We start from the raw sequence: 13,244 nt of genomic DNA, 5'->3' as shown, positions 1-13,244 counted from the left end.
CAGTTCTTCTCTTCAAAATTCCATTCCTGGATTCCACCGGACACCTTCACAGAAAACTCCAGAGGCATCTTCCTTGAAGTCTTCCATTTCAATCTACGACAGGTTCCAACGTCACTTCCCCTCTATGTACTCGGCTTCCCTAGTTGCGGTAACCTGGGTCCTGTGTCATCCACAGGTGGGGTGGCTCTCCAACCTTCTGTCTTCCAAAAGGTTTCTTCGTGGTCCGCTGGCAAGGGTCCTTCTCTTAAACTGCAACTGCGACTTCTTCATTGACTTTCATTGGGCATGCAGCTGTTTTTCCACTCTGCACACAGCCTCCATGAGGTTCCTGGGTACTTTCCTTGGGTGGTTCCTTGTGTCCCCAGCTCCTCTGAGACTTCTGTCCCAAGTCCTGTTCGTCTTTACAGTTCGCATTTCAATTTCCTAAAATATGATTTGATCTCCCCCTGGAGACCAGTGTATATTCGTGCTACTTACCTGATTATTTTAAAGTATTCATGTGTGTGTGTATTGTTGATATCTCCGGGTAGGGGGTATACCACTGTGTTAGTGATTGTGTTACATAATAAATAGACTTCTTTTAATAAAAACTGCGTGTTTGTTTTTCATGTAATCTACACTGTCGATTGAACGTGGTAAAACAAGTTGCTTTACACTCCTTCAAGATAAGCCTGAAGCTACAACTTTGAGATCTTTCTATGGTTATCAAAGACCACTAAAATCACCATTAAGGGTTGCCTGGATTAGTACCAGGTGCATCACTTCTGTTAGTGTGCACCATATACTAAGCCAGCCTCCAACACTTCTTTACCTTCCTAAGAGCAACCTGTCTTATCTGTCTTATTACAGACCAGCTTGTTCTGTTTGATCTTTAGAACAATCAGTTTGCAGACCCTCCCCAGGTGTGTTCTTGTTGTTTGGGTATCTATTCTAGGGTAAGTAATCTGCTGTTAGATGTCTCTAACAGATGAACCAGTTACTTATGTTCAGCAATGCCTTATCTGACAGAGGGACTTATTATGAGTTTGGAGGCAGCCCACGGCACTGGCGGTCCAAAGACCACTGTATTACTAGTTGTCCACCGGGCCAGCGGTGTGGAAGCGGGGATCTTGCAGCAGTGGTGAGTATTTTTCACAAATATATTGATGCCTGTTTGTGCATTAATTTCGACTACATATGTGTTGAACGCACAAATATGCATGATATATATGGAAAAGTACCATATACCCATTATTAAGGTTCAGCCCATATGTTGGAAGTCTCGGCAATGGGTATATAATCCAAAAGGACTCATCTGAAGATTGCTGCAAACAGGGTCATAATCCTCAGGGTGAAGGTCCTGCTGTGAAAGGGGAACCTGGAGAAAGGGATCCACCTCTGAATCTGCCTGGAAAAACAAGAAAGGAGTTAGTACCCACCCCAAATCTTTCTTCAGTGCCACCTTGAAGTAGGCAGACAGAACGCTGCAGTCCACTTGTGCATCAGACAACTCACAATACTCACAGCAGTGCAGTTCTCCTGTACCCCCCAATTGTGGGTGCCTTTCCCCAACAACCGACCCAAGGTCTCATCGGTGCAGCGGCGGTCTTCGTTAAGCGATCCGCCCAACTCGTAAGACCTCCAAGCTCACTGCGCTGGGACTGCCACCACCAATACGGTTGTCCAAGGGACCGCCAAACTCGTAATAAGGCCTATAGTCTAGCCACAGATTCCTTACCAACCCACCCATCCTCCCAGTTACGCAAACTGTTTTCCTTCTTGCCTAAAAGATCCCTTTCTTGACATTCGCACACTGTGCTTTTCAACTTTGTAATTGTTGATTCGCAGAGATATTTATATTTTATAGCACACTGTTTCCATGTCAATGTTTTATGGTGGCTCCGCGTTTTGGGCGTGGTAAATAGTCACAGAAGAAACTGACGTCAGCGCATCCGGGAGGAGCTTATACGGACTCCTGTGATGTTGCATATGTGCACAATGTCATTATGGAGTTGCCTAACTCCCTCTATCGATGGGCAGGGGTGCTCTGGTTTCCAGATCCAGTCTGGTGCAATGGGAGAATTCTAAGGAAAGTAATCTGTGGCTAGACAATGTCTCTACCAGATAAGAAGTTACCAAAGGTAAGTAACCTGTCCTTTAAACGGATTTGTTGCAAATAAAATATCTCTAAATAAAACAGGACTGACGCGGAGCAGCGCTGTCCTCTAGGCTAAAAGACCCAATTGATGAAGGGGTGTAATTAGGAACTTTGTTCCAATAGCACCCGAGTATAAAGCTTTTAAGTGCTATCCAATTTGCTGGAAATATCTTTTATACAATGTTGTTTTTATTGGGACATCCTCGAGATCTTTCGTTTATAAGGATCCCGAGGGATTTATTGTGACCCTACGCTCCATATATCCAAAAGGCGCTTTCTAGCGAGCTAATCCACTTCTACCACTATTTATAATATAAAAGATCTTCACTGTTAGGATCTTTTTCCTGAGAGGCGATCTGAACTACGAATGAAATAATCCCTTAGCAACAGCAATCTCTGTGCTTTGTTAAGCATTTATTTTAAAAATTAAGATTTTTTTTGTGTATATCTTCTGAGAGCAATATTTATCATCTTGATAAAGATGGTTTTTAATCAGGAAAATACCATCAAAACACATCAACGCACAAGCAAAATAATCCGTGTTGTGGGCTGCCATACCAGATATTGATCACTTCCAGTATATCAGGTCCCAGCCTTAACACAATTTTAACATGGAAATGGCTTTTTAATGACAAAGTGTATTGTCTTTCGGTACTCTCTTCTTTTCTTTTTCTATCTTCTTTATCTTTGATCTATTGTGCGATTATTTTGTGCTGGCAAGGATTAATATCTGTGTATAGGGATTTGAAACACATGCAATCAAATGCTCTTTATTTTTAACTTGTCAAAATTGTTTTAATGATTTTAATAAACTCAAATGTAATATTTTCACTACCATACTTGTGTATTGGCACACTACTTTTGAAATAACAATTGTGTCCCCTCCTGTTGAGTCTGATTGAGAGGCATGGGGATTGAGTGAGAAAGAGTTACATTATTGGTGGACCAAAAGACACATTGTTGTTTTTGACAAATAAAATAATACAACAGTTTAACAGTGCCTTTTCCCTCTTTAGTTATATGAAACAGCAAGAGTACGTCACGGCTTAATGACACTGGGGCCAAGCGGGTCTGGAAAATCAGCCGTTATAACTATGTTAATGAAGGCGATGACTGAGTGTGGCTCTCCTCACAAAGAGATGCGCATGAATCCAAAAGCAATTACCGCTCCTCAGATGTTTGGCAGATTAGACCCGGCCACCAATGACTGGACAGATGGAATCTTTTCTACTTTATGGAGAAAGGCCTTGAAATCTAAGAAAGGTATACAAATGCTAATACATATTACACATATAAAGTTTATTTTTGTTATTTGTGTTATGTCAAAGTATCAAAGAGTGCTTTATTACTAAAAACTGAGAATGAAGTGTGCAAGTTGTATAGTTCAAACAGTATTTATTGAATGCAGGCACACCTAAAAGCATACTACTCATTTATAATGTATACTATGTAGATACCCATTCTGCCTAATAGATCTTTAGCATACTGTAGTGTAAGCTTATAACCAGGGTTGGTATAGATGTTACCTAATGTTAGGTATGTATTTTTCCTGACATGTATCATCCAGCATAAGTGGATTCTTCAAACTGCTCTAAACCAATGTCACAAGGACTCAATAAAAAGATGGCAATCTCCCTCATGGTTTTCACTTTCTTGGCTGCTTAAAATTCGCTTATTAAAATTTTTCACAAACAACACACAATTTGTTCTCAAAAAGTATACTCCACCGTTCAGACATAGAATGGCGTAACATTAGTTTCACAGGCAGTTATATACTGGAGCCACAGCACAGCAAAGGGCAATACAGGTGTAGAATACCCCATGCAGGGGAGCCCCCGGTAATAAGACATATAAAAAACCAGGGAACAAACACATCAATCAGACGTAGGTCATAGTGGGTCCCATAGGACCCCAGGGCCATCACAGTGTCACAGGGTGCTGCTAAAGGGGTTTCCATCAGTGGTGAGGGATAATAATATGGATGAAGGGCTGTAGGAGGCTGGCTCAGTATATGGTACATACTTATTCAAGTGTTGCACCTTGCACTAATTTAGGCAACCCTTATGGTGTTTTTTGATAACCTTAGAAAGCTCACTAAGTGGTAGCTGAGGAGAGCAGCCTCCAGGCTTATCTTGAAGGATTGTTAAGCAGCTTGTTTTACCAGTGCAATCTGTAGTGTAAGTTAGATGAAAAGAAGCCACACTGTGTTTAGCAAAAATAAGTCTATTTATTACAACACAATATCACTAAAACATAGGGATATCTCCCACCCGGAGATGTAAACACAATACACAAAAATACTTCAAAAGCAATCAGGTGAGTAGCACAACATACAGTGGTCTCCATGGGAGACCAAACTATATACTAAAAGTCGAATGCGAATTGCAACAGTGGATGGGACTTGGACCAGAAGACCCAGAGGAGCCTAGGAAACTAGGAACCACCCAAAGAAAGTGCCCGGGAATCCCACGGAGGATGTGTGCAGAGTGGAAACACAGCCCTGTGTCCCATAGAAGTCAATGGAGAAGTTGCAGTTTTAGAAAAGAAGGACCCTTCCTGGAGGACACTGAAGAAACCCTTTGGAAGACAGAAGGTTGGAGAGCCAAACTACCTGTGGAGGCCCCAGGAACCAGGTTACATACATCAGAGAAGCTGGGAGCATAGGGGTGAAGTGACGTGGAAACCTGCCATAGACAGCAATGGGAGACTTCGTAGAAGAGGGCTCTGGAGAAGATGTCTATGGAGTCCGTTAGAATCCAAGGGTGGATTCTGGAAGTGAAGAACCTGCAAGCAGATGGGAGAGAGTCTATGCCAATCGTAGGTGACTAGGAGGTACAGCAACTCAATTCCCACTGATGTCAGAAGGTTCTGTAAAGTCGACGGTGACCTTGTCATTGCAGCTGTGAGGACCAGGCACCGCTGAGAAAGACCAGGAGTAGTGGGCGTGTTATGTAGTTCGTAATAATACATAGGATCTGTGCGTTTAGACAGTATAAACTAAAGGATTGGTGTCCAGACTGATTCCATACACCCTCAAAGGATATGTTAGCCTTTAGACCGGCTAGCTCACAGTGCCACCATAAGCCCCCTAACCCTGCCAAGGAGCAAAGAGTTTCTGGCAACTATCGAACATGACAGCCCTTGATCCTTCAGGGATCGCGAAAACAGTACAGTACCTTTTGCTCATTCACTCGTCCTCACATGGTCTCAGAGGGATACACAGAATAAACAAAAATAACAGTCCCTTGCACAAGCCAACAGTATATATTATGTATCATTGACAATAATTAAAAACACTCTTGTTCCTCCGTTGAAACAGTCACTTCAGTTTAATCATGAGATCCTTAGCCAACACGTGTTTTGTCGCACTTAATTGTTGTGCACAGCAACTTCGTCAGGGCTGAGAAACAAACAAGTGTATAGAAGTTGGGAGTAAAAGATATCCATCACTAACATCAGATGTCCGTTACCCTTTGTGACAGTATGTTTATCGCAAAGAGCGGCTCAAGTATAGTCCTTGAGCCTGTGGAAACCTGTGCTGTTTTTACTAAAACATATCACCATTGCTGTCTCTAGACAGACTTGTGCTGTTAAAAGATGATCGCTATTTCAAACAAAAATTGTCCGCAAATGAAAATAAGCCCGTTTCTGGTGACCTATTTAGTGACATCTAATCTCCAAACATTTAGCAGTGACTCTTCTAAAGTGATTTAAGAAACACAGCACCCCCTTAATGTTGCCTCAGATCATGAAAAAGTATATTTATAATCTAAGAAGTACCACTAATCTCTTTGTATGGATCCTATATGGAGAAAGGTTACAAGGGAAGAAAATAACGTGGTATTAAAATAACGAATCCACTAGGACTAGTGAATAGTGATAATTACGGAAAGATTTTCAAGGGAAACCAACCTCAGTTCCGGTTGTATTTCCGACCCGGAATGGGTTCAGTGATATTTAAACAGTAAAGGGCAACAGTGATTACTGTGTCCAAAGTTTAGTGTATTCCAGAATTCTTTTCTGGGGATAAATGAGAAAGGCAGACACAAAAGTCCCAGTTACAAATGTGAGTAAGGGCTTGTTATCACCCCATTCGTAGCTGACAACAGGAAGTTCCACATACCTTAAGTGTGGATCTTGCATGTATAAGTCATAAATCCATCATGAAGAATGACGACGTGGTATAGTAAACCACTCTTTGGGGGCTAAGAGAGTCCCTCTGGCCAGCAACCAAGACTTTGCTGGCGTAAACGCAAACCCTAAACACAATAAAGGGAAGATATATATGTCTTCCCCTTGTAATACTATTAAGGAGTGTACCCCAAGTTAAGGGTGCGCGTCTCAGGAGTGTAAAGTATGCCACCGCTGAGTGCTACCGGGTATCCTAACATGGGCACTTACCTCTGTTCAGTAGCAGGGCTGCCTCCGGCGTGTCTGCAGAAGAGTTTGGCCTGCTGAGGTTCCTGCCTCAATACTGGAGAGACCGCAGACATCGTCATAGGACTACACCCGCTTACTCTATCAAATCAAAGAAATGGCGTCGGCCATCTTGAAATTGAGTAAAGTTAATGTTTGAAAGTACAGCTGCCTCCAAAAAGCTAAGTGGATGGTGCAGTCCTGAACCCAAAGTGTATCATGGATCATATACCAACGTACACGGGAATCTGCATTATCACAAATATATTGTAAGGGGCCATTCTATCTAATGTCCAAATTATAAGTTATGAAACAAACCTGTGGGCCATCTTGGACCAGTGAAGCTCCACAATCCAAGTTAAATCCTATGCAGTATTGTGTGAATGAGTAATACAAAGTTATATTGAGGTCGAAACCGGTGCTAAACTATAGCAACATTGAAGCAGAGTCGAGGGAATACATTCCAAATCTCGTGAAATTGTGTCCAAAACGCTCTAAGACAAGAAGTGCAAGCATGAGAAATCATAGGACGGTATTAGACACTCACAGAACCTACAGACACAGTTCTGTGAATTATTTTGAGCTTGAGAACGTACTTTTTGAGACTTGTGATATATAAATCAATGCCTGAATAAAAGCAAAGTGTTGGAACATACATAACATATTCATACAATACAAAGGTTTGTTAAGGAAGGTCTACACGCTTTATTCAAAAAGATGGTTGCATATCAACTGTTGACATTGTTAGAGTGAAGAAATATCTGAAAGAAACAGTTAGTTATAGATTCCTTACCTTAGAATTACCCCAGGCACCAGACTGGATTCGGAAAGTTTTGTCAGTAGTACCCCTGCGCGTCAGAAGGTGGCGTCGGTCGACACCGCGTTTGTCGTCATGGTCGCCGGGATGACGTCGCGGTAGCTACATAGACATTGCACTCACACGCTGACATCAGTTCCTTCTTTTTCCGCACCAGCAAGCGCTGATCCGGAGAGAGCGGTACCCCCAGTAATTTTTTGACTGACCTTTTTTTTGACTTTTGTCGACACCGTTTTTTGAGTACGAGTTCTGGTGCACGAGGGATGCCTGGCCTCAAGGCTTGCGATTCCTGTAGCCGACTGATGTCAGTGACGGATCCACACCGTGGGTGCCACTTCTGCCTGGAGCACGACCACGACCCCAAGTCGTGCTCCTACTGCCGGACCATGAATCCGAAGTCTATGTGGGAGCTGTCCTGAAAGCTTCTTGAGGCCCAGCAGTCGGCTCCATGCCTTTCGAGGTCCTGCTCGCATAGGACGTCGAGCGACTCGTCGCTGAGCCACCATTATTCTTCGTCAAAGTCTTCTCACTCGTGGTCAGGTAGGTCGAAGCACAAGAAAAAGTCGAAGAACCATCATCGCTCTTCAACTTCTCCCCGTCCATTGGCGGACGCAAGGAGGGATGCAAGTGGTGCCCGTCCCACAGCTCTTCTAGCTGAGCCCGAAGCATCGGCTCTGGGTTTCCCCCCCCCCCTTCTCGGGACTTGGAGCGACCCCTGCCCAGCTTAGTCAGTTTTCCGAAGCAATGCACACCATCTTTGGGCAGCCTGACTTCGCCTGCGTGCCTTTGAGCCCCGCGGACTTGGCTGGGGGCCCTGGGCCTTTGACGCCGGCAGCTTCGGCACTGCACGGCCCCCTTTGATCCAGGCCTGGATCCGAATCGGCACTGGTAGACCTTGTTATGCCTCCCCCTGCGCCGATTCCACTGGCACCACGTCTGCAGCCAGCGTTGACTGTGTCCCCAGCCGACGTTGACCCCAGCCTCCACCTCGAGGTAGACACAGAGCTGGACCTTCGTCGACCGACGCCAGATCAGGCGCCAACGGGTACTTTTGTGCCCCTGTTGTTCCCTGGCTCTTTGAGAGCTGATTAGCAGCCAGAGGAAGGTGAGGAAGACTGGGCAGGGTCTGAGGACCCTTTAACCAGCCAGTTAGTTTATGAACAGGACTGGAGAGAGGAACTGGGGAAAGCCAGTGATCTGAATACCTCCCCAGACCTTGGCATATTGTCTCCTCCTACTGTGGCTACGGAAGAGGGAGCGTTGAACGCAGTGGTGTTGCATAGGGCAGCCGAGGCTTTCCACCTTGCGATACCTACGGTGGCAGTCAGGACTAACCTCCTGACAGAGGTGCTTCAACCGGCGGCGAGGTCTAAAGGCCCTGCTGCCGTTTAATGAAGCCCTGACAGACATCCTTTTGAGCACCTGGTCCAGGCCTAACAAAGGGGCTCCTGTGGACCGGATGACTGCTCTACGCCACCACCCAGCCCCGGGTGACCCCACTTTCCTCTGCCAACACCCCACCCCTGCGAGTTTGGTGGACTAAGCACATTCCCTACCGCTCCGTACAGGGAATTCAAGAAGCTGGATCATCTTGGAAAGAAGATATTTTCTTCCTCCAACTTGGGATTGCGGTCAGTAAACACTGCATGTCTGTTGGGCCATTACACCCACTCCGTGTGGGACAAGGTTGCGCAAGCGCTGCCTCGGTGGCCAGAGGAGACCCGCGAGGTACTCTCACAGGTGGTTGCTAAAGGGAGAGACGCAGCGAAGTTTACCATCTGCTGTGGGCTGGATACCACCGGCTCTCTGGGCAGGACAATTTTCACACCATTAGCCCTTTGACGCTACGCCTGGTTGAGGTCGACTGGTTTTTCCAGGGATATCCAATCCACTCTTATGGACATGCTCTTTGACAGCCGTCGCCTTTTCGATGACAAGGCAGACAATGCGTTGGAGCGCTTGGGAGACGGCCCGCGTCCCATCTTGGATTTCAGGAATGTCAGCCGCTTCCTCCGGAAGGAGAAGTTCAAAATATTTAAGCTCGCTCAGGTCTTGTCTGCCCTCGACCCTGGAGACTAGATGGTAGCATTGGACTTGCAGGACGCTTACTTTCACATCCCCGTCCTGCCGGCCCACCGTCATTACCTGCGGTTCACGGTAGGTCACGAGCACTTTCAGTTTACCATGCTCCCCTTTGGCCTTACCAGCACCCCTCGGGTGTTCACAAAAGTGATGGCAGTGGTCGCAGCTCATCTGCGCAGATCAGGGGTTCCTTCCAGTCTTCCCCTATCTCAACGACTGGCTGTTGAAGGCGGGCTCGCACCAGGCTGTCATCTCCCACCTTCAGACTACGGCCGACCTCCTGCATTCGCTGAGGTTCTCCATCAATATGCTGATTTCACACCTGATCCCCTCCCAGAAGCTCCTCTTCATCGGAGCGGTTCTGGACACAACGCAGTTTCGGGTTTTTCCTCCCGAACAGTGAGTCCAGGATATTCGGGCTATGATTCTGATCTTTCAGCCTCTATCCCGGGTTTTGTTCAGGATGACCCTCAGGCTGCTGGGTCTGATGGCCTCCTGCAGCCTGCATCCTGCATCCTGCTGGTGGACCATGCCAGATGGCATATGTAGGCTTTGCAATAGGACCTGAAGTTCCAGCGGGCACAACATCAGGGGAATCTGTCCGATTGCGTTCAGATCTCAGAGATCACTGCACACCAATTGCAGTGGTGGCTAACAAACCAGGATTGGGTCGAAGGCAGATCCCTCTCCCTTCCTCAACCAGAGATCACAGTGGTGACCAATGCATCCCTTCTGGGGTGGGGTGGCCACAACACGGCGGAGTCCGGGCTCCACACCAACCTTCTGGAGCTTTGGGCGATTCGTCTTGCACTCAAAGCATTTCTTCCCTCTGTCCAGGGAAGAGTAGTGCAGGTGTTCACTGACAACACCACCACCATGTGGTACTGTGACAAACATTGCGGGGTGGGGTCGTGGACCCTATGTCAGGAGGCCCTCTGCCTGTGGACATGGCTGGAACATCAGGGCATATTAATGGTGGTTCAAAACCTGGCAGGTTCCCTGAAAACCTGGGTGGACGAACTCAGCCACATGTGCATGATGGATCATGAATGGCGTCTTCACTCGGAGATGGTGCAAGGTCTCTTTCAGCAGTGGGGAGAGCCTTGGTTAGATCTATTCGCCACCGAAGAGAACACGCAATGTCAGCATTTCTGCACATTGGAATTTTCAAGGCGGCACACGCTAGGCGACGCTTTGCGGTCTTCTAAATGCCTTTCCGCCTCTACCACTGCTGCCCTTTCTGGGGTTCTCCTGTTCCTCCTTTCTTTGGCTCTGCTCTGGGCACTCTAAAAGGCTACCTCTCGGCCATTTCAGCCTTTCTTAGGCTGACTGATCTGCCTTCTCTTTTCAAGTCCCATGTTGTAAATAGATTCCTTAAGGGCATTACTCATCTTTTTCCTCCTGTTTCCTTCGTAATGCCCCAGTGGGACTTAAACTTGGCTCTCACATATCTTATGTGCGCTCCCTTTGAGTCACTACATAGCCTTCCTCTCAGGCTTCTCACTCCGAAAACTGTCTTTCTGGTGGCCATCACCTCTGCACACAGGATGAGTGATCTATCAATCAATCAATCATGGAATTTATAGCGCGCACTACTCACCCGGAAGGGTCTCAAGGCGCTTGGGGGAGGGGGTCTGCTACTGCTCGAACAGCCAGGTCTTGAGCTGCTTCCTGAAGGCGAAGTGGTCCTGGGTCAGCCGCAGGTGGACGGGCAGGGAGTTCCATGTCTTGGCCGCTAGGTAGGAGAAGGATCTTCCTCCGGCGGTGGCTCTCTGGATGCGAGGGACGGCGGCGAGGGCGAGGTTTGCGGATCGTAGCTGTCGGGTGGGCGTGTAGAAAGTCAGGCGGTCGTTGAGGTACCTTGGGCCCAGGTCGTGGAGGGATTTGTGTGCGTGGGTGAGGAGTCTGAACGTGATCCTCTTGTTGACAGGGAGCCAGTGCAGGTCTCTCAGGTGGCTCGAGATGTGGCTGCGTCGGGGGGCGTCCAGGATGAGACGGGCGGAGGCGTTCTGGATACGCTGAAGTCTTTTCAGAAGCTTGGCTGTAGTGCCGGCGTAGAGGGTGTTTCCGTAGTCTAGTCTGCTGGTGACGAGGGCCTGGGTGACAGTCTTCCTGGTCTCGGTCGGGATCCATCTGAAGATCTTGCGGAGCATGCGGAGGTTGTGGAAGCAAGATGAGGAGACAGCGTTGACTTGTCTGGTCATCGATAGGGAGGAGTCCAGGATGACGCCCAGGTTGCGTGCGTGGTCCGTTGGCTTGGGTGCGGTGCCCAGGGCCGGGGGCCACCAGGAGTCGTCCCATGCGGAGGGCGACGGTCCCAGGATGAGGACTTCTGTCTTGTCCGTGTTCAACTTCAGGCGGCTGATGTTCATCCATTCGGCGACATCTTTCATACCTTCGTGTAGGTCGGCTTTGGCGGTGTCGGGGTCTCTGGTGAGGGAGAGAATCAGCTGGGTGTCATCGGCGTAGGAAATGATGTTGAGGTTGTGTTGGCGTGCGATGGCAGCGAGGGGTTTCATGTAGATGTTGAAGAGAGTGGGGCTGAGCGACGATCCTTGCGGGACGCCGCAGATGACTTCGGTGGCCTCAGAGCGGAACGGAGGGAGGCGTACTCTCTGTGTTCTGCCGGAGAGGAATGAGATGATCCATTCCAGAGCAGTCCCCTGGATGCCGGTGTCATTGAGGCGTTGGACTAGGGTGCGGTGGCAGACCGTGTCAAATGCTGCGGAGAGGTCAAGGAGGATGAGTGCCGCTGTTTCACCTTTGTCGAGCAGGGCTCGGATGTCATCGGTGGCTGCGATGAGGGCGGTCTCGGTACTGTGGTTGGCTCTGAATCCGGATTGCGATGGGTCGAGGGATCCGTTCGTCTCGAGGAAGGCGGCCAGCTGCTTGTTGACGACCTTCTCGATGACTTTGGCAGGGAATGGAAGGAGCGAGATTGGGCGGAAGTTCTTGAGGTCGGTCGGGTCCGCTGTTGGTTTTTTCAGTAGTGCGCTGAGCTCGGCGTGCTTCCAGCTCTCCGGGAAGGTGGCTGTGTCGAAGGAGGCGTTGAGGATGTCTCGGAGGTGAGGTGCGATGGTAGAGGCGGCCTTGTTGAAGACATGGTGGGGGCATGGGTCGGTCGGAGATCCGGAGTGGATGGTGTTCATCATGCGTGTCGTGTCTTCGGTGGCCACTTTGGTCCATGTCTGGAGGATAGCGGCGGGGTGTGTAGGTTCGGTCGATGGGTGCGGGGGTGGAGCGCCGAAACTGTTGTGGATGTCGGCGATCTTGCGGTGGAAGTACGAGGCGAGGGAGTCGCAGAGGTCCTGCGAGGGGGTGATGTCGTTGTTGCCGGCGCTGGGGTTGGAGAACTCCTTGACGATGTTGAAGAGCTCCTTGCTGTCATGGGCGTTCTTGTCCAGTCGTTCCTTCAAAGATTTCTTCTTGGTGGTGCGGATGAGCTGATGATGTCTGCGGGTGGCGAGTTTGAGGGCGGTTCTGTTGTCGGTGGTCTTGTCGAGGCGCCAGGCCTTCTCGAGGGTGCGGCAGGCCTTCTTGGAGTCCTTGAGTTCGTCGGTGAACCAGGGGGCCTTCTTGCTTCTGGGCCTGGTGAGAGGGTTCTTCAGTGGGGCGAGGTCGTTGGCACAGGAGGTCAGCCATTGCGTGAGGTCGAGGGCTGCTGTGTTAGGGTCCGTTGTCCTGACCGGTGGGTTCTGGCTGAGGGAGGTGGTGAGCTGGTCGACGGTGATCTTGCTCCAGTTTCTGTGGGGAACCTGCTTCGGGTGGTGCTGGACCGTGTTCTTCTTGAAG

General features: G+C 48.5%; 1 protein-coding gene across 1 annotated transcript in view; it reads left to right on the top strand.

Moving 5' to 3' along the window:
* The window catches only part of DNAH8 (dynein axonemal heavy chain 8), a 13,985,216-nt gene that overhangs the window by 7,386,304 nt on the left and 6,585,668 nt on the right, over window positions 1–13,244 (top strand). The window contains exon 50 of the mRNA XM_085610239.1: window positions 3,154–3,400. Within this exon, the coding sequence (XP_085466365.1) occupies window positions 3,154–3,400 (247 nt within the window). The remainder of the gene's footprint in view (window positions 1–3,153; window positions 3,401–13,244) is intronic.

Source organism: Triturus cristatus, chromosome 6 (assembly GCF_964204655.1).
Source record: "Triturus cristatus chromosome 6, aTriCri1.1, whole genome shotgun sequence".
NCBI classification, from domain to species: domain Eukaryota; kingdom Metazoa; phylum Chordata; class Amphibia; order Caudata; family Salamandridae; genus Triturus; species Triturus cristatus.
The sequence above is the reverse complement of the archived record's forward strand: the minus strand, read 5'-3'. Positions and strand labels throughout refer to the sequence as shown.